Source organism: Aquarana catesbeiana, linkage group LG03, assembly GCF_042186555.1.
Source record: "Aquarana catesbeiana isolate 2022-GZ linkage group LG03, ASM4218655v1, whole genome shotgun sequence".
Taxonomy (NCBI): domain Eukaryota; kingdom Metazoa; phylum Chordata; class Amphibia; order Anura; family Ranidae; genus Aquarana; species Aquarana catesbeiana.
The window spans coordinates 682,079,578-682,102,232 of NC_133326.1; the positions used below are offsets into that span (position 1 = coordinate 682,079,578).

The following is a 22,655-nucleotide window of genomic DNA, read 5'->3' on the forward strand; positions in this document are numbered from 1 at the left end:
GAGTCTCCACAGTGGAAGCACATGCATTTTAATGGATAGGCAGAGGGCAGGTGAGCCGGAGGAGGCCCACCTCTTCTTAAAGCCACAGGGGCTCACTGAACATCCAACACATAGCACTATGGCAGCAAAGGTGTCAGTGCATTGCCTGACCAATATATTAACAATACAAATGAATGGCCACTGCCCCTACCTATGCCTGGTCTTTGTAGGAAATTAGATGCAAAATTTATGTCCCTAGAAAGTATAAAGATGCGCATTGGATTTTGTGCTCCTCTATGTGGCTAGGCTGTAAAAAAGTCTCACACATGTGGTTTCCTCATACTTGGAAGGAGTAGCAGAACGTGTTTTGGATTGTAATTATAAGTATGCATATGCTCTGTGAGAAATAACTTGTTAGAGCCCATTCACACAGGGGCAACACGACTTCCAGCGCGACTTTGGGAGGCAACTTGGACACGACTTGAGTATGAATCAAAGCGCGACTTGGGGCGACTTCAGCGCGACTTGGGGCGACTTACAACATGACTTGAAGTCGCCTCCAGGACAGGGAGCTGACCATACCAGGCTCTTAGGTCTGGTATGGATATTAAGGGGACCCCCCTACGCTGAAAAAATGGCGTGGGGGCCCCCCCAAAATCCATACCAGACCCTTTTCCGAGCACGCAGCCCGGCCGGTCAGGAAAGGGGGTAGGGGTTAGGGACGGTAGCGCCCTCCCTCCTGAACCGTACCAGGCCACATGCCCTCAACATGGGGGTGGGTGCTTTGGGGAAGTGGGGCGCCCTGCGGCCCCCCACCCCAAAGCACCTTGTTCCCATGTTGATGAGGACAAGGGCCTATTCCCGACAACCCTGGCCGTTGGTTGCCGTGGTCTGCGGGCAGGGGGCTTATTGGAATCCAGGAGTCCCCTTTAATAAGGGGGCCCCCAGATCCCGGCCCCCCACCCTATGTGAATGAGTATGGGGTACATCGTACCCCATACTCATCGTATAACAGAACCTTCCTTTATGTAGAATAAAAAAAATAAAAAAAAAAATACCACCAAAAGAACCCTCTATAGGTAAAAAAAAAAATGATATAAAATTCATTTGGGTACAGTGTTACGTGACTAATTGCCATTCAAAGTGTGACAGCACAGAAAACTGAAAAATGGCCTGGAAGGGGGTAAAACACTCCAATCTGGTGAAGTGGTGAAGATACCTGAGTAATTTAAAGTGTATGTAAGCTCAAATACCAAAGTTGTGTAAATAGCTCCCTTAATGGCCTTGCTGGTTGACTGACAGCTGATCTGGACATTTAGCAGGCAAGGCTGGGACCTGCTGCAATGGTACCCAACATTTAGTTATTTTGTGTTTTTTTTTTTTTTTCATTCTTTTGTTGCAGATTTTCAGAATAAGGAGTCATACAAGAATGAAAAATCCAATCAGACAGCATATAAAAACAATAAAATTACAGTAAAAAAAGCATGTGGGGGAGCAAACATTGGTATATTTTTTGACGTGAGGGGTGGCAATCCACCCGCCACCACCCTCCCTTTGGTCGGGTCACAGACACTGCTCTCGGTCAGTCACCAGCCCCGCACTTACCCCATCTTGGTCGCAGGCAGCGCTTCCTCTGGGCGGCAGGCGTAGGCTTCCCCTGCGTCTCCTCCTCGGTGACCAATAGGAAAGCTTCTCCTCTCGGCTAATCGAGTGATGGGTCTCAGGAGCCGCTTCCTGATTGGCCGGGAGGAGAATCTGGAAGAGATCAGCAAATATTAATTCGCTATCATCACATAACTGGGTGGGCTCAGGGCACAGTGCTCTGCACCCCGAGCCCACCCTTTTTTTAAGCCAATTAGAGCCTCAGGCTCTAATCATGTGCTTCTAAAAAAAAAAAAAAATTGGAATTCATGCGTCCGGCGCCCTGCATGTAGATTAGGGGCCGGGCGCATGTATTAGGGGGCGCACCCCTGCCCCCCATATGGACAGACCGACACTGCCCGTAACAGACCTGATTATTTCTATACAGCATACAATTAAACGGACATTTCTCTTTTAGGTCAATCATATCATCACAACTAGCCTCCCTACATAATTCTACTGACAGCAGACAAATGAATTGGAGTAAGTTCCTTCCATATGACCAGTGAGAATCTGTAGACTTGCACAGGGAGAAAGTGGGGAAGGACAAAGTAAGATTGTCTGCCAAGTGGAGGTTCCCATGGAAAGTCAGGGAACACCAAGAAAGGATAAAGGAAAGAGGAAACAGAGACCAGGGTAACAGAGTCAAGACATAAGGTGGAGAGAAGAGGTGTCCCAGTCTTTAATAATTCTATATAAAAAATCCCCCTTTATTACTAGGTCTGTTGCTGGAAGTTCAAAATGTTCCAATAACCTGCTGAGCAGGTAGGTTTAGTCCATGGAAATCCAAGTTTTTCGGAAACACCTCACCCAACATTTTTGTTGGACAGCTTGGCCTATTACCGGAAGGTGAAATTAACAGATATCATGGCAGGATCAAAAGGTAATAAAAAATCTCTTACAGCGGGAATTTGGAAGAACACATTCGACATTTTAAAGCGGCTGAAAGACTGCATCGTTTATGCCATTATATTTATTTTGCCTACAGTTATGCTTTGTAGCATTTTATCATACCGACTGTACATTATAAGAAGAGTGTGGTACATTATTATCAACACAACAACAGGAACTATTACTATTACTACAAAATAATACATTTTATATAAGTTACCCAAATGTCAACATGTCCTTTGATGCTGGCAGCTGTGACAAGGGAAAAAGAAAATTAAGTACTGATAGTAATAATATCCTGGGAGATTTTTACCCTTTAAAACAATTTTCATCATATAATCAGATTCAGTCTTATATTCCCTTCAGTCTAATTACCTGACGTGTATAAAACACCTCTCAGCTACGCTTAGCAGTGGTGCTGCCATGCAAGTGATTGCGTGTGTGATATCTGCTTGTAATGAAGTTTTGCCTAATAGCTGTTGGCATCTGAAAAAGCAAAAGACAAAAGTGCCTCATTTTGGGGGTCACTGGTGCTCTCCACCCTCCCGAAGCCAATTTCTCCATCAATCAAAGTAACTATCAGAGTCTTCAAACTAGTGCCTATCATAGACAATTGAAACGTTAAAGCTTATCTAAGGGTAGACAGCGTGCATCACATACATGGAAGTCTGTTATCCATGAAAAGTCTGGTTGTCCATTTCTTTGTTTTAGCACTCTCTACGTGACTTTTCATCCCAACTTTCTTTTTTTTGTTCACAATGAACAACTTAAGATAATCTTCAGCTTTGAGACCAATGAAGACCAAAACCTTACAACATTGACATCAATTCCTTCTTTTGTTATATTAAATTTGGTATTTTTTAATACAGAAGGTCGTCTATTCAATGCCAATATAATGATTAAGGTTTTCTCTTGCATATAATATTGGTGGAACCGGCAAATCTTCCCTTGTATGTTACACTGGAAAAACATAAAACAACTCCTCATGTCCAAGAGAGAGACAGAATAAAGAAGGTGTTGCCTTGTGTGTAACACTAATAAAATGAAGACCGTCTTGTGTTGTGTTCAACACTGATATCTTAAGACCTCATTTACATGTGCAATTTAACTAAAGAAGGCCTTCTTCAAAACATAAAGGTCTTTGATTGCACTGAAGGTTTCCACCTATAAATAAATGGGTCTGCAGATGGAGATAGTATCTGGAGCTTCATGGTAGAAAATACATATAATGGTCTTCTTCCGTGTACATTACTAGCAGGTAACAGAAGATATAGCATACTTAATTTTGAAAAGGAACCTACATGGCCTACGGAATAGAGATGTTTTTCAGCTACAATGGTATGACCGGGTTGTGCAGTACTATTTGCCTGCTGTTCTGTAAAACTTGGGTGTTTTATGTCATTTTTGTGGATGTCTTTGACTGTCTGGAGCCTATGCATGGTTGCCACTTGCCGGTTGTTCCTATCAATGGGTACCTGAGGCAGCCAGGAGACCTGGTGATCGGAGGAACTTTCCCTATTCATGTGGACAGAAGCTACACTGAAAACACATTTACCAGCAAGCCAGAGGACCTCAAATGCAAGCTGTAAGTCTATGTAACTTTTATAACTAAATAAATTATTGCTAAGTGAAGCATTAAATAAATAAATACAATAGGTGAAGGGTGCATTTTCACCTTTAAACGCTAGTTCTGACTATCATGTTATTATCTAATTATAATTACCTTACCATCAGTTGATTCCGTTGCTTTCATACCCAAGTATATCTCTATGCATAGGTGACCCAATGAGTGACACAAAACAATATAATATTGTTCCGCTTTTACTATCTTTGGCATGGTGTTAAATAGTGGTTAATAGGTAGGTGTTACAACCACCGTCCACCAATAAGGCTTAATGTACACGGGACGTTTTTACAACCTCTCCTGAACGATTTAACTTGACAGCTAATAACCCACGTTTAAAACATCCATAAGGGGTACATATTTAAATGACACAATGACATACAATCAACCAATCATAGTCATTAAATCTTTATCTAAGCAAACTCATCATGTCACATTATTATTATGTCAGATTTAAATGCAGACATCTCATGGCACATACGTAATTTCCTATGTCTGGTTTCGTTTTCAACACAAGACCCATCTTTACACAACAATATATTTTTACTTAATCGGCAAAGTGATAACCTTTAAAGGAACAGTCACCTATTCGATTACAAAACACAAGAGAGCTTTTTCATGAAGGTATGAAGCCACTAGTGGGACAAGGCTTTCCTTTTAGTTAAGTATACCGTATGTCCTTATGATTGACCAAGTACATTTACAGCATCCTGGCAGAATCAACATATGAAAATGGTGCAAACAAGTCCCTGTACTATGGAGGTAAAATAAACAATTGTGTATGAACAACCAAATGCTGTCCACCAATAATTATACTTTAAATATATGTGGAGTGTTAGCTGCTTCCTGACAATTCCTAGCAGAACTATACGAGCATGAATTGTGTTGTCTTAGCTTAGCCAGTTGGCTTACGCCAGTGGTTCTCAACTCCAGTCCTCAGGACCCACCAACAGGCCAGGTTTGCTAGATAGCTGAAATACATCGCAGGTGATATCACTTGCTGCTCAGTGATTGCGGTATTCTAGTCTGCAACTCCCCAAGGTAATACTTAAAATCTGGCCTGTTGGTGGGTCCCGAGGACTGGAGTTGAGAACCACTGGCTTACGCCATATCAAGCTTTGACAAGGGGCCCCCTCTAGACCACTGCAAATGTTTGTGTTTTACACCCACATTGACATCTTCCATGGAGTCAGTTCCACCCATTAACATCACATTTGAATTTTGAACTATTTTATACTCTTCATAATGTCAGACTCATGACGCATGATCACCTATAAATATGCAAATCCAATCTATGAGCTGGAACATCCTATATCAGTGATGGTGAACCTTGGCACCCCAGATGTTTTGGAACTACATTTCCCATGATGCTCAACTACACTGCAGAGCGCATGAGCATCATGGGAAATGTAGTTCCAAAACATCTGGGGTGCCAAGGTTCACCATCACTGTCCTATATCCATCGAATCCTTTAGGATCACTATGCCATTTGACTTTTATGAGTAATGCATTACAATTTTGTATAGAAATTATGGTCACTGACTATTATAGCCAGATTGTGAGAGAGGTGGACGTTTGAGTTTTAATAGAATGAGTGTGTTTGTGAGATGTGGTACCAATGTTTTATACATACACAGATAATGCTTTTGTAATCAATAAACCTTTTCCATTTAGCTCAGGGAGTTGAATACAATTTTCTTTTCTTTTTGATATTTGTTTGAGGGCTGGTTGAGCATGAATCTGTTTTTATCTCTCAGTTGTAGTTTACAGCCGCCACCTTTAAAGTGATTGTAAAGTCACGTTTTTCTTTTTCTATAAAAATAACAAATATGTTATACTTACCTACTCTGTTGCAGTGGATTTTCATAGAGCGGCGCAGTTCCTCCTCTTCTCAGGTCCCTCTTCTGTGCTCCTGGCCCCTCCCTCCTGTTCAGTGCCCCCCTTACTATGGGGACATCCATTCAGACACAGAGCTTTGGTTTGGCCATGCCCCCTCTGTCTCCTGATTGGCTAACTGACTTTGATTGACAGCAGTGGGAGCCAATGGCACCGCAGCTGTGTCTCAGCCAGTCAACAGGGAGAGTCCTCAAGCTGTGACAGCTGAGACACTCGTGGTAAGTACTAGGGGGGCCGCTGCGCACAGAAGGTTTTTTATCTTAATGCATAGAATGCATTAAGATAAAACATCCTTCTGCCTTTACAACAACTTTAAATAAATATAAATGCAACAATGATTTAGGTGTCCATTTATGAAACTGTGAACAGCGGTGATCACTAGGATCACCGCTGATCTCAGCTCATAAATGGTTTATGAAACAGAGATGATCGGGGGAGAACATGTTCTCCCCTGATGATCTCCGCACCAGGGCCGGGACAAGGGGTGGGCAGGAGTGGCGGCTGCCCTGGGCACTGTGGTATCATGTGAGGTAGGGGGGCACCACAAAGTGATTGGGGGTGGGGATTTGTGTTGGGAGGAGGAATTTGGGGGAAGGCAGGGGGTAAGGATAGTTCTAGAAGGGGACATTTGGGGAGGTGTGCTAGGAGTGGGGGCTGGAGGGGGGTTTGTGTTGGGTGGGGGGAACAGGATTTGTACTAGGATGGGGAATCTGGGAGGTTTGTGTTAGACTGCTTTCACACGGAAAGCGCTGGCCATTAGCACTAAAGCCGGAGTGTGAAAAGTCATACTGCAATGAATGGAAGGCGGTTTTCAGGCGCTTAGCAGAAGCTATTTCCAGCGCTAAAGTGCCTGAAAACTGCCTCAGTGTGAAAGGGGTCTAGGGATGATTGGGGAGTATTTGTGGTAAAAGGAGAACTGGGGGAGGGGGGGATTAGTGTAAGGATGGGGAATTGGAGGAAGGGAATTTGTGCTGGGGGGGATTTGGAGTGTGTGTGTGTGGGGGGGATTTGTGCTTAGAGAGGATATTTGAGGGGTAGAGGATTTGTGCTAGGTGGGAGAATTTTGGGAGGGGAGAGGGATTTTTGATTAGAGAGGATATTTGAGGGGTAGGGGATTTGTGCTAGGAGGGAGAACATTTTTTGGGGAGAGGGGATTTGTGCTGGGGGATATGGGGAGGTAAGATTTTGTGCTGGGAAGGAGGAAAATTCAGTAGGGGGATGAATTTGTATTTGGGGGGTGGGGGAATATACGCTTAGGGGGTAAGCATGCAGATTAGTGCTTAATTGTTTGGGGGTGGGGGATTTTTGCTGACACATAATGTTCATTCATCTCAGGGGGGGGGCGCAATTTGGCTCTAGATGGCCTTGTCCCAGCACTGCTCCGCACACTGTGAAGCTCTAACTGACTGACACAGAAATGACCAGTTTATGAAGCTGCGATCTCAGCACTTCACTGGTGATCTGTGTCAGAATTCACCTCCCCGATTCACCAGCTCAGAGGTGTAGAATCGAGGAGTGAAGAGAGAATCCCGGGGGAAGGATTTCTTTCTTCCTCGTTCAGACCCCCCCCAAGTCAGTAACCATGTCCCCTTGTCATGTCTCAAGCGGTGGATTTTTTGTCCACTGCTTCTTAAACGGACACCTTAAAGTGTAAACACATTATCACTCTAAACCAGCCTTTCTCAACCTTTTTAACACAGAGAAACCCTTGAAATAACTTTCCGGTCTCAGGGAACCCCAGTTAAAAAATTACTATATGTACAACTCATGATACATTATTGTGATGGTAAGTGGGAAGTATGTTCCTTACACTTGTGGTCATTGGGAAGAATTACCCCCCTTACAGACAGCTAAAAAGTTCAATGTTATCTGTGGGAACTTATCCGATAGGCAGAGTTTGTTTATTGCTCAAGGAACCCCTAGCAACCTCTGGAGGAACCCTGGTTGAGAAACCCTGCTCTAAACAGTAGCACTGTGATTCAAGATTCAAATCTAAGTATTTAACGTTCAAACTTGTGAAAAAAATAAACAAAATATGACTTAGAAGGTCCACCAATCGTGAAGAAAGAAATATTTTGAGTACAGTACCATTGGAGGATATCTGTGTTTCCTTTTACATGCTAATGGCCATCACTGTAAATCATTGTTACAAACATATGAAAATGCACCTCATTTGTACCATATCATGCCTACCTTTAGTGTTAAAGGGTTAGTTTACCATTAAAATAAAATTAAAGTAGCACCCAGAATGGTCCATGCGTCCAGAATGTAAGCCAGAATCCAAACCTTTTCCCCCATAATTCCCAATATGTCCCAACTCTCAAACATGTGCAGATTTGTAGTCGAGGGGAAATGCCCATTTCATCCTCATTCCTGTGATGATGGGGGTGTGCTCAACATTCCGTCCATCCTAGCAGAGGTGGCTGTAGGCTTTGTGAGGCCTTATGTCCTGTACACACGGTCGGATTTTCCGACGGAAAATGTGTGATAGGACCTTGTTGTCGGAAATTCCGACCGTGTTTGGGCTCCAGCACACATTTTCCATCGGAATTTCCGACACACAAAGTTTGAGAGCTTGCTATAAAATTTTCCGACAACAAAATCCGTTGTCGGAAATTCCGATAGTGTGTACACAAATCCGACGCACAAAGTGCCACGCATGCTCAGAATAAATTAAGAGACGAAAGCTATTGGCTACTGCCCCGTTTATAGTCCCGACGTACGTGTTTTACGTCACCGCATTCAGAACGATCAGATTTTCCGACAACTTTGTGTGACAGTGTGTATGCAAGAGTTTGAGCCAACATCCGTCGGAAAAAATCCATGGATTTTGTTGTCGGAATGTCCGATCAATGTCCGACCGTGTGTACAGGGCATAAGGCATAACTTAGATATGAGGCCCCACTCACGTCCATAAGGGAAAAAACAATTCAAGCAATAAAAATGTTTTGCATATATTAAGAGTACTGGTGTCAGTGTCCTGTATTTCAAAGCTGGTGTCAGTGCTGTACAAAACAAGATTGGTTAAACTCACAAGTGCTTTTTTTACCACTACTATTCCTTTATATTGGCTTTTAGAATTTACAAGTGCAGCAATTTAGAAATCTGATGAAAGGTTTAGCGCTGGGGAAACTTTTTTTGATAGATAAAAAGTGCATTTATATCTTTATAGATCAGACCAAAATGAGGGACAAATGAGGAGGAAAGAGGGACAGAGGGACATTGCTCCAAATCAGGGACAGTCCCTCAAAATCAGGGACAGTTGGGAGCTATGCTGTACTCACATAGAGCTCCTTGAACTCGGCCTCATGGAAGAGATGGGGCTGTGCGACATTTCACCACCTTGGAGGTCTCATCATCCCTGTTAGGGGCAGTAGGTCCCCTCAGACTCCCTGTAGGGGAAGAGCTCCTGGTGGGAGATAGCCGCAGAGAAGCCGATCATGAGCAGTGCCAGCGCAGAATGAAGAGCGCCTTGCCCTCCATGGCTGAGGATCAGCACTGCACTGAGCTGGGACCTCCCAACCACCGCAGTGGAGCCCTGGGTGGCCGGGGATGAGGGTGAGTCAAGTCAGGGGGACCTGGGCTCTCAATCACAGGCGGGCTCACTGGGACACTGGCAGAGGACTGAGCAGACCTGACTGTAGACCCCAGTCACATGCACACCCCTCACAGGCACACGCACACACCCCCAGTCACATGCATCCCCCAGTCACATGCAGACCCCCGTCACATGTACACCCCCCAGTCGCATGCACACCCCCTAGTGTACGAAGCTCCGCTGACTGTACTGGGACTGATGTATGAGGATAGCCAGAAGCAGCTCTTTAGGAAAACTAGGCGGCCGCGAAGACCCTGGGAGGGCAAGGCCTTAGGCGACTGCCTAATTTGCCTAGATTCTAGATTTTATGAAGGATGGCTGAAATCGCTCTGGATGCTACTTTTTTGGTCAGGATTTGCGGAGGACACACTTGGCTTATAGGTATGTAATTTAAACAAAGTTTAACTTTTCTGCACTGCACCATGATTTGTAACCTACTGGGGACACCTGACTGTGTTGTAAATTTTATTTTAAAGGTCAACCTACCCTTTGAAAACAGCTAGTCAATGTAAAACATTTAGTATGTAAGTACATCTCGTTCAAGGACTGGAAAGACTTATTTTCCTGGGCATTATAAAATCCTATGCATTCTATAAAATAATCTGTTAACAAAAACTTCCATTGCCCCATGTGTTGTATGTTATAGTCCCATATTCAGAAATGGTACACTGAAATTATGAATGTGCATAAATTGGAGTAATCTGGATATTGACTAACTAACCTTTTTTGGATGCTTCCCTCTCTACACTAGCCTTGAACTTGATAATTACCAGAGCATGCAAGCCATGATATACGCCATAGAGGAGATTAACAAGAATCCAGACCTTCTTCCCAATATCACCCTGGGCTACCAGATCTTCGACACTTGTACTATACTCAGACGGGCAGTAGAAGGAACTTTGTGGATGTTATCCAGAGGAAGAGAAAGCATTCCAAATTATCATTGTGAACAAACAGGCACTTTTGCTGGTATTGTTGGTGACTCTGGGTCTACACGCTCCATTTTAATGGCACACATTTTAGGTCTATATAGATATCCACAGGTACAAAATAATACTTTTCTTAAAACTTGACTCTAGGCAGATATAACAGATACATAATAATAAAAACGAATAATAGTGCGCTAAACCTCAAAATGAATAATAAACTCCAGTAAATAAGTGAAAAATAGTGATCATATAAAAATGCAAAAAAGTCCACATGCACAAAATATATAAAACTCTTGAATGCTGACAAAAAACGTGAATAACATCACTCCATGCTCCGTGATAGTCTTTGCAGGAAATATGTGCTGACAGATAATCACCACCACCTCAGTGTGTAATGCCTGCTCACCACCAAAGTGACGCAACTCGTCGGGAGGAGCCGGTGACGACACTTTCTGTAACGTCTCCTCTTTTCCAGCAATGTCTCCCCTCTACTTCCTGAATTACTTCCTGAATTGCTGGAAAAGAGGAGACGGTACTGGAAGAGGCAGCAGAGGAGCCCCCCCTCTCTTCTTTTATATACATTTATTTCGAGGAGAGTTGCTCTGTGGTGTGTTTTTGGATACATCGTGTCTCCAGTCCTGCAGAGTTCCATGAGGTCATCTGGTGATATCCGTGGAGACCCCGGACTTCTACTTCCATCAGAGAGAGCCACTGATTTGATCATCAAAGCCTTTTTGACCCGGTGTCGCTGACATCCGGGTCCACCCTTTCTGGTAAGAGTACCTCATCTTATTTCATCTATTGGATCCACCACTGTTGAAACCTCTTAAGGTCGTTTGCACGATAGAAGATTGACACTTCATTGTCATGCTCTTCCTTTGGACTTTTTTGATATAATTCACTTTATTTTGGACTTTTTGCTTTGTGAATGATTGTCACATTTAGGTACATTTCCACATGCATTGGGTTTGATTTTTCACATTTTTCTCTTTGCATTGTATCACAGAGCATATATTTTGTTAGCGCTACATTTCTCTACACTTTTCGTTTAAATTTTGTCACATTTTGTGTAGCAGCTGCCCCATTCATTGTATATTTGCTCAGTATTATTCCACTTCTCTGACACTTTCGGTGTCTCGTTATCGTGGATGTGTAATGAGGAGGAGAGCTGCAAACTGATCGTTTGAAGCGTTTTTAATACTATGTAAATGTGAGTGCACACGATTTTTATTAATTAAAAGCAAGTTATTTAATCAATCTTGGGCGATGATGATATTTTATTTGCTTTGAGAAATTGAACCTGGACAAATCAAACTGTATATGGAGAAGTCCTGGTAATCCTGGAGCCATTAGCTGAAGCCCGTTTCTGATCTGGCCGATCTTTTCTTTGGAGTAATACTGAAAGTGCCAATAGACCCAAGGGGGTCTTCCTTTGAGGTGAGCAGGCATCGCACACTGAGGTGGTGGTGATTATCTGATGTCACATATTTCCTGCAGAGACTGTCACGGAGCATGGAGTGATTTTATTCATGTTTTTCTTCAGCATTTAAGAGTTTTATATATTTTGTGCAGGTGGACTTTTTTGCATTTTTATATGATCACTATTTTTCACTTATTTGCTGGAGTTTATTATTCATTTTGAGGTTTAGCGCACTATTATTTATTTTTATTAATTATATATGTGGTACCAGAGCACATTTTGAATAGTTGCAGCTGCTTTTCATTTATATATTTAAACATTTATATATATAAATATTTGCACATAGTTTTCTGAGTTCTATCCGTATCAGCGCTTTAGTAATTTTAATTTAAAAGATACATATTAATGCCCCTATGTAATCATTAACCGCTTAGGGACCACCCTATGTACATATACTGTGGCAGGGCGACCCTTAAGCGCAAAATCACGTACCCATACGTAATTTCTTCCTTCGGCTCAAGGGCGCACGCGGTAAATCTTTCCAGAGCTGAAGTGGTTAATACATCATTAAAGGTATTCTCTTAATGCATAGCTCCCAACTGTCCCTGATTTCGAGGGACCGTCCCTGATTTGGAGCAATGTCCCTCTGTCCCTCTTTCCTCCTCATTTGTCCCTCATGTTGGTCTGATCTATATAGTTGAATGTAAAATGCACTTTTTATCTTTCATAAAGTATATAAACTAAAATATTCCGCGCTTAGGACAGTATGTGAAAGAGAACTGCAGCCCCCCCAAAAAATGGAAACACCGAGGTGAAATCCAAAAAAATATATTGAAAAACTCTAGTGGGGAATGTGGCGCTGTTCAAAAGTATGTATTAATAGGGAGTGTGTAGTGATAATATTGTGAGAAAAACTATGAACGGATGTTAAACAAAACATGTCATGTGTATACCATAAATATCAAACGTCACATAGTGTAAAAAACAGAGGTGCAAATGTGTTGTAAATAATCATATAAGAGATACGTCGCTGCACAGTCTATTGTTGGTTCGCTTCCGGTTTTTGGCTGATCGGCTGTGGAACGCACGCCGCTGCCTCGCCACTGTCTTCACTATCGGCTTTCCTCTAGCCAGCGGAACAGTGCCATCTTTAGTTACACTTTATTGTTCTACCTATTTTTAATCATTCCATTTTTTATGTGAGCTGATTGGCTATAATAAATAAATACATATTTTTGGATTTACACTATGAGGCTCCTTTTTTCTCCATACATACGGATACGCTCTGGTGGACTATTTTAAAGGAGCAGTGACAACCCAAAACAGGAAGGGGATCGCGGATCCGTAGAAGGGGACACCGATCGAATTCTATCAGTGGATTTATTTTCATTTGCCCATTACCCCTGCAGGGGTTAGGTCTTCCAGTGAGTGGGGACACAAGTGGGGGTTCCAGAAGAAGATTTTAAAATCACGATCACAATAAATCTTCATGGGATCCTTTTGGATTGCCAAGACACTTTTTCACCGTTTTTCTTCTTTTTTCATGTAGAATTTTATTTTTGGACACTTACACGATTTGGACTTAATTTATGACTATTTTGGTGCACTATCATACTTATTATTTATTACACTATTGTTGCTATTTGTGCATCTTTTAGACATTTTTGTGCGTTTTTACTTGCATTTTTGTTTACTCACGCCACCATTACGCACATTTACACATTGGTATAATATACTTTTTTGAGTGCATGTATCTCTTATATGATTATTTACAACGCATTTGCACTTCTGTTTTTTACACTATGTGACGTTTGATATTTATGGTATACACATGACATGTTTTGTTTAACATCCGTTCATAATTTTTCTCACAATATTATCACTACACACTCCCTATTAATACACACTTTTGAACAGCGCCACATTCCCCACTAGAGTTTTTCAATATATCTTTCATAAAGTGTTTTCCAGTGCTAAACCTTTCATCCATTGTCTAAAATGCTGCAATTGTTAATTCTGCAAGCCAGTATAAAGAAATAGAGGTCGTAAAAAAAAAACACTTGTGGGTTTACCCACTTCCTGTCCTCCATATAGCAGAATGGCGGCTGGAAAATGGTTCTGTTATCCTGACTGGGCGTCATATCATGTCCAGCAGTATAAGCCGCTATTGCGCTCCAGCGGGGAAGCACAGCGAGGCGATCGGTGGTGTGTCAGTCTGACAGACTGCATCTCCCATCTTGGTAAAGAGCCTCCAATGTAAGCTCTTTACCAAGTCATTAGCTGTGTCCAATCACGGCTGATCACAGTGTAAATAGCAAGAGCCGTTTATCGGCTTTTCCTTTACTTGCACTGAAAGGCGCAAGTAGAGGAGAGCCGATCTGCTGCTCTCCTGACAGGGGGGTCTGCGCTGATAATCAGTGCATTGATTATCAGTGCAGATCCATCGATGATGCCCACCCATGACCACCAGGGATGCCCACCTATGATCACCAGGGATGCCCACCCATGACCACCAGGTATGCCAATCAGTGCCCATTAGGGGTGCCCGTCAGTGATGCCTAACAGCCTGCCAGTGCTTCCCGATCAGTGCTGTCTAACAGTGCCATCTATCAGTGCCACCCATCAGTGCCACCCATCAGTGCCCACTAGTGCCACCTATCAGTGCCGCGTATGAGTGCCCATCAATGCCACCTATCAGTGCCCATATCTGTGCACATCAGTGCTGCTTAGTGAGGTATGCTGATGTCACCCTTGCCTAGGAAAGCCCACTGGGGGCCAAATATTAGATAAGTAAGATGAGTGTCTTTACCTTTTTCCTTATATTGTTGATATTTTATATCTTTTACTGGGCATTTCTTAATCAGGTGGTGATGGGCTTCCCAAGAAATATGATCCTCTTTAACATACAGTAAATCCTATACATACATAGGTGGAACCAAATTACCATGGAACAAAATGTTTCCTTGTTTATCCAATATGTCTAATAGAGTTCCTGTAATGTTTTTAATCCACAGATAAGCTACCTCTCAACTAGCCCAACTCTCAGCAACAGAAAAATATTTCCTTCTTTCTTTCGTACCATACCTAGTGATGTATTTCAGTCCCGAGGTCTTGCTAACTTAATCCTGTATTTTGGTTGGTCATGGGTTGGCTTTCTAGCAAGCGATACTGACTATGGTCAACTAAGTCTCCAGGTGGTGAAGCAGGAATTAATCAATGCTGGTGCATGTGTAGCTTTCATCGAAACAATCATGACCGGCCAGGCCAACAGGAATGCTCCACACATTACCAAAGTTATCAAGGGGTCAACAGCCAAAGTTGTGGTAGTGTTGTCCTCCAACTCAGACTTTTTACCAGTTGTAGAAGAGTTAGCAAGACAGAATGTGACTGATAGAATCTGGATAGCCAGTGAATCATGGTCAACCTCTGCTCTTCTTTCTAAAGAAAAGTATTGGCAAGTCTTGATGGGCACTCTTGGGTTTGCAGCCCATGGAGGACAGTTGCCAGGATTTATGGAGTATCTTAACAGCCTACATCCATCAAAAGCTCCAAATGATTCTTTTATAGTAGAGTTTTGGGAGCAAATGTTTTCTTGCAGATGGACTAACCACCTGAATTCAGATGATGGGACAAGTAACAAAACAGCACATGACTGCACTGGAGAAGAAAATCTAGAGAAGCCAATGGTGAAAGTTGATTTTGGAATAACCTTTAATGTCTACACTGCAGTTTATGCGTTTTCATGGGCCTTACACAGTCTGCTTCACTGCCAGCCAGGAAAAGGCCCATTTCATAGTGAATGCGCAAACATTTTGTCATTTGACCCTCAGCAAGTATGTTACTTGTATTTTTCACAATGTCAATTAATTATATGTTTTGTTTTACTTTAAATCCCTCTATTCTTAATGTTTTTTTCCAGCTTCTCCATTATATTAAAAGAACAAGGTTTCAGACTAAAGACAAGACAAACATATTTTTTGATGACAATGGGGAGCCTCCAGCCCTTTATGATATTGTGAACTGGCAAATAAGTTCTACTGGGTCCTTGGAGCAAGTTATAGTAGGACGATATGACTCCAGCTCCATGGATGGCAACACCATGAGTCTAAACCATGCTGGCATTGTATGGGTTAATAACAAAACAATGGTACGAATGCACCAAATGAAAATGGATTCAAGATTTATAGGAAGCTTACCATTTATTGTTTCCCTGTCTATATAGTTTAGAAAATACAAAGTATAAGCTATGTATATCTATCGCTGCCCTTGAGGAACTTCTAATATGCTGTCACCACCAAAGTCATACAGACAGTTTGGTCAAATATGGTGGATGGCTCAGAACATGGGAACAATACAAGGGTTACAAGATGGTTTCTGTTTCTCACTGCTGTATTTGGCAAAATGTGCTCTTTCCTAGAGGTCTGAATAGATGGAGAGGGTATGTGAGGTATTGGCTGGCATCATTATGGACTGTGTGTTTATGACATTTTGGTTTCTCAAATATACAGTGAGGGTTCCCAGGGTTTATGGCTAATGTGGAGAAAACAAACATTTCTCATAATTAGATCTGTTCTGGGTTCTGTTGTCTGAATGCATTAAAGAGCTATGGGTGGGATAAAGCTTGCATTTCTAGGTCCACATCTTACCTGGTAGTCCTATTATTAGTATCAGCTTTCCAAAGGCCTCTCTCTCTCTCTCCCCCTCTCTCTGTCTCTCTCTCTCTCTCTCTTCCCAGAAGAGTTAAAGCTGTTATATACAGTATATATGACACCCGACTATCACACTTATTTAAGCTTGTTTGACATCCTTTTCTAAAACCATGGCCAATACTATTGAGGTTGCCTCTACCCCTACCAGTTTCCACAGCACTATTCCTTCAGATTACTACCCATACACCCAGAAGAGCCAGCTGTAATTTTCCTGTATCACTAAACATGACCTAATTGGACTGGGAGCGAAATGCAAAAGGCCTTTTAGGCCAGACCAGACCAGTGTTCTCTGGTGTGCATACTAATGCCCCCTGGGACTTCTAGTGTCACCTGGGCAAAGTGTACACAATCCAAAGTTGCAGCTGCTGCAGTCTGGTCTCTGGAACGACATAAAAGCAATCATGAGTTGGATGCACAAAGCCTAATGGGCAAGTCAGAGACCTGCTGTGTCCCAACACTGTGGTGCTCCCAATGAGAAGAGAGGGAGTGTGGCGGGAGCTTGAGCAATTTGGCGCCTGTCAAAACCAGGTACCCGCTCCCCCCTCCCCCCAAAAAGTGCCCAATGTGGCAGTGGAGGGGGGAGATTGCAAACAAGCGGAACATCTCCTTTTGGGTGGAGCTCCGCTTTAAGATTTAACCATAAACCTCTCATCCCCTTTAGAACTTCTCAGCATTATTTTTTATTTTATTTTACTCCTTGCTCCTGTAGCGAGAAACACCTTTTGTTATTGTATGCAACATCATCACCTAGCTCGTAAAATCCTTATAGAGACAGATGCTAGGAAGTCAGTTGCCATTGATATACGTATGCAGCCAGAGCTATGTCTCCCAGGAGCTCCAAGAAGCCCTTTCCCAAATAGTGTGTGGGCAGGTTCAGGTTGTTTTGCTGGGAAAGAAATCAATGCAGGATGTGGAGAGGGACATAGAAGGTTGGGTCAATAGATGATATTCTGTAATCCAGCAGGCAGGTCTGACAACACTGCTTAGGATTTCAGAGCAGAAAGGGCACTATGTTGTCAGCTCAGACAGGAAACTGGATCACACTGGATTGCTGGCAGATTAACAAGGTATTTTCCTGTATAGTACTTGCAATATTTTTTAAAGGAATAATACATGGGAAGATGGCAGGTCCAAGCCTTTCCTAACAGAGACAATTGGTTGATGTACCAACCTCATTTTGTAAGAACTTTTACTAAAACATGATACCTGTTTATTTACAGTGGGGACAGAAAGTATTGCAGCCATTTGCTAAAATCATTTAAGTTCATTTTTTTTCCTCATTAACGTACACACAGCACCCCATATTAACAGAAAAACACAGAATTGTTGACATTTTTGGAGATTTATTAAAAAAGAAAAACTGAAATATCGCATGGTCCTAAGTATTCAGACCCTTTGTTGTAACACTCATATATTTAACTCAGGTGCTGTCCATTTCTTCTGATCATCCTTGAGATGGTTCTACACCTTCATTTGAGTCCAGCTGTGTTTGATCATACTGATTGGACTTGATTAGGAAAGCCACACACCTGTCTATATAAGACCTTACAGCTCACAGTGCATGTCAGAGCAAATGAGAATCATGAGGTCAAAGGAACTACCTGAAGAGCTCAGAGACAGAATTGTGTCAAGGCACAGATCTGGCCAAGGTTACAAAATATTCTGCTGCACTTAAGGTTCCTATGGCCTCCATAATCCTTAAATGGAAGATGTTTGGGACGACCAGAACCCTTCCTAGAGCTGGCTGTCCGGCCAAACTGAGCTATCGGGGGAGAAGAGCCTTGGTGAGAGAGGTAAAGAAGAACCCAAAGATCACTGTGACTGAGCTCCAGAGATGCAGTCGGGAAATGGGAGAAAGTTGTAGAAAGTCAACCATCACTGCAGCCCTCCACCAGTCGGGGCTTTATGGCAGAGTGGCCCGACGGAAGCCTCTCCTCAGTGCAAGACACATGAAAGCCTGCATGGAGTTTGCTAAAAAACACCTGAAGGACTCCAAGATGGTGAGAAATAAGATTCTCTGGTCTGATGAGACCAAGATAGAACTTTTTGGCCTTAATTCTAAGCGGTATGTGTGGAGAAAACCAGGCACTGCTCATCACCTGTCCAATACAGTCCCAACAGTGAAGCATGGTTGTGGCAGCATCATGCTGTGGGGGTGTTTTTCAGCTGCAGGGACAGGACGACTGGTTGCAATCGAGAGAAAGATGAATGCGGCCAAGTACAGGGATATCCTGGACGAAAACCTTCTCCAGAGTGCTCTGGACCTCAGATTGGGCCAAAGGTTTACCTTCCAACAAGACAATGACCCTAAGCACACAGCTAAAATAACGAAGAAGTGGCTTCACAACAACTCCATGACTGTTCTTGAATGGCCCAGCCAGAGCCCTGACTTAAACCCAATTGAGCATCTCTGGAGAGACCTAAAAATGGCTGTCCACCAATGTTTACCATCCAACCTGACAGAACTGGAGAGGATCTGCAAGGAAGAATGGTAGAGGATACCCAAATCCAGGTATGAAAAACTTGTTGCATCTTTCCCAAAAAGACTCATGGCTGTATTAGATCAAAAGGGTGCTTCTGTTAAATACTGAGCAAATGGTCTGAATACTTAGGACCATGTGATATTTCAGTTTTTCTTTTTTAATAAATCTGCAAAAATGTCAACAATTCTGTTTTTCTGTCAATATGGGGTGCTGTGTGTACATTAATGAGGAAAAAACATGAACTTAAATGATTTTAGAAAACTTTAAGGGGGTCTGAATACTTTCCGTCCCCACTGTATGTTGAATGGCAGGGTGTACTTACATGTTAGCATTCAGATTCTGCTGCATTTTAAAGGTTCTGTTTTTTTATTCCTTTATGAATGTTCTATTTATTTTCATTAAGGTTCCACCATCAAAGTGCAGTTCTAGCTGTTCTCCAGGATTTATGAAGGTGACTATTCCTGGAAAGCCCGTCTGCTGTTTCCAGTGTGTACCATGTCCTCAGGGACAAATCTCCAATGAAACAGGTGCTTTAAAATATTATGTTTAAGTTTCTATACACACGCTGATTTTTTTACAATACTGACACAAGCTTTCTTTTCTAGATGCTGTGAATTGCCACCCTTGCCCCTGGGATATGTGGCCCAATCTCCAACAAGTTGCATGTTTGCCAAGGACCATTGAGTTCCTCTCCTACAGTGAAGCACTTGGCAGTAACTTGGCTACCATTGCCATATTTTCCTCGATTGTCCCACTTGGAATTTTGGGAGTTTTCATCCATTATAGGACCACACCAATAGTGCGTGCCAACAATTGGTCTTTAAGCTGTTTTCTACTCATATCTTTGTGTCTCTGCTTCCTTTGCTCATTGGCGTTTATTGGATACCCGCAACTAGATAAGTGCCTTCTCCGCCAGGTTACATTTGGTTTGGCCTTTTCATTGTGTATCTCATGTGTTCTTGCCAAAACTATTACAGTCGTCATTGCCTTCAAAGCCACCAAGCCAGGAAGTCAGTTAAGAAAGTTTACTGATGTAAGAGTATCCTACTCACTCATTGTCCTTTGTTTACTAATCCAAGTATCCATTTGTGTGACTTGGCTTTCTTCTTCACCTCCTTTTACTGAGTTTGACTCTAACACTCAGTCAAAGGTGATTATATTGAGCTGCAATGAAGGTTCTCCTACAGCATTCTGGTTCATGTTAGGATACCTTGGTCTCCTAGCCACCATCAGTTTTATTGTTGCGTTCTTGGCTAGAAGATTACCTGACAGCTTCAATGAGGCGAAGTATATTACATTTAGCATGTTGGCTTTCCTCAGTGTTTGGATATCCTACATCCCAGCCTCTCTCAGCTCACGGGGGAAATATATTGTAGCCACAGAGATCTTTGCCATTTTATCTTCTAGCTGGGCTCTTGTAGTTTGCATTTTCCTGCCAAAATGTTTTATCATATTGTTTCGACCTGATATGAACTCTAAGGGACTACTGATGAAGAAAAACAGTGGCTAGAAAAATGTGAACATCTGTCTCATGCAGGACTACAGTTATGTAATCATAAAACTGTTTATGTTGTGAATCACTACCTCTTAGGGGGCTGCTGGATTTTGGGTCCCCCTATTTCTGCACAGCCAGGCAACATGCATTTTCCAACTTCCGCACAGAGTCAGTAACCAGTCCATTAGCTTGTTTTTGTTGTTTATTTTGAGGGAAAACAACTTGGATGGGGATGAGGGGATGCATGACGTGACTTGGTAGCACAACTTGAGGACAAACTATGTACACAAAAATGCAGATCCTGGAATGTACTCCCTCCGGAATGATATCAATCTCTAATGGATCAGTAGCAAAGTTTCATCCTTCCGGAGCACTATGTCCTCTTGGTGAAATAGCACAAAGTCCCAAACTTGCAGGAGCCCTATGTCCCCTTGGTGAAACTCTTAAAGTCCCAAACTTGCAGAAAATACCAACCCACCTTGAAAAGTGTCCCACAGCAAGGGATTTAGGTTAGCTTGTGACACTGTCCCATAAAGACTTGCTAAATATTGCATCTGGCAGCCTTCTCCCTTGTAAGCCGTGGGGGTGTAGGTAGAGGTACTCACACTGTCCCTTTGAATCCTGTTGCCTAAGACTGATCTTCAGGCCTCCTGCTGGACAGATCTTCCCATGCTAGGCAGGGTGTCTCCTGGATGAGACTGAAGGGTGGTGAAGGTCCCTCTCTTCAGCAGCTTCTCCTCAGCTCCAGCCTAAAGGCAGAGCACCCCCCAGCCCTGGGGTCCCCTCCCAGGCCTAACAGTCCTCAGTACTTAATCTTCCACCTGACAACAACAATTCAACTGGCCAGGTTCTTCAATATTTATGGGCCAGTCTTACCACCCTGCCAGGCCTCCTGCCAGGGGATTGGTCAAAACTCTGATGAAAATTCAAGCCCTGCCTCTTTCCCTCCACCCACTAGCTTCTAGTTTCCATGGAGCTTCAGAACCAGGGGGAAGTGATAGAGGTTTGGTCTGATGAACCTTCCAGCCTGACCTTAATCTGAACCCACAAAAATTACCCAGACTCACTTAACTACTGTGAGTCAGCATTATTTTAGCTAACCAAACTGTACACTAGAGGGTACTACATATACCTCCCTAAAAAAGAGGCCCTGTTCACATGGGCTGAAAAATGGCCCCTGGTCCCATAAGCAAGGGTATCCCATAAAAAATAAATGGATGGGGAAAGAGAAAACATTTTGATAGGGCATATTTACAAATAAATAGTATCAAAAATATAACATATACATTTACCATATGTACATGAGCAAAGGGGTAGCATATATACAATAACGTAAATACAGCCCCCCCCCCCCAGCTGGCAAAAATACCTACACAAGCAAACATATACACAAAGCAGTAACTTCAGGGGGAGCACCACCGCCTCCATGGAGGGAGCCCTCTTCCCCTAATTTGATCAAGGAAAGGAATGTCCATATGTCAAACCTGTAATAAAGGCAAACAACTAGACTTGCTGGCTAAACTAACTAAGTTATTCTGCCAGCAGGGGGTTATAAGCCTGTTGACAGAAAGAACAAGGCACTTCAACAATTTGCAAAAGTCTTTTAAGCAATGTTGAGGAGGAGCCTGTCCACAACAGCAAACAGCATTGCAGTGAGTGTCCTATGCCTCACCCCCACACCTTCTGGTTTGATTTGGTCTTTGTAAATAGCTCGTCCCAGGCTCCACTCTTTCTGATGTCCTGGAATTGGGCCTAAGCTTCCTGGTTGTGAGGCCCCATTTGTGGTTTGGGAACATGGAGAAAGTCCTACACCAGTTCCTCCACCCACTGGGCATGGGAAGCCTTGATAATGTCCATCACATCCTTGGGGACATAAGGGATGTGAGCATAAGTGTGCACAGCCTATTGCATTAGGGTGTGCACCCCAAAGCTCAAACACACATGTGTGCATGTGTGTGTTTATATAAATATATTTTATATTTATAAACAT

General features: G+C 42.8%; 1 protein-coding gene across 1 annotated transcript; it reads left to right on the forward strand.

Annotated features, from left to right (window-relative positions):
• Window positions 1–3,812: 3,812 nt before the first annotated feature.
• Window positions 3,813–20,680, forward strand: LOC141134128 (extracellular calcium-sensing receptor-like). The gene is made up of 6 exons (XM_073623713.1): window positions 3,813–4,096; window positions 10,381–10,672; window positions 14,993–15,811; window positions 15,898–16,125; window positions 19,574–19,697; window positions 19,776–20,680. The coding sequence occupies exons 1-6, from the start codon at window positions 3,813–3,815 to the stop codon at window positions 20,678–20,680; spliced, it is 2,652 nt and encodes an 883-aa protein (XP_073479814.1).
• Window positions 20,681–22,655: the final 1,975 nt, after the last annotated feature.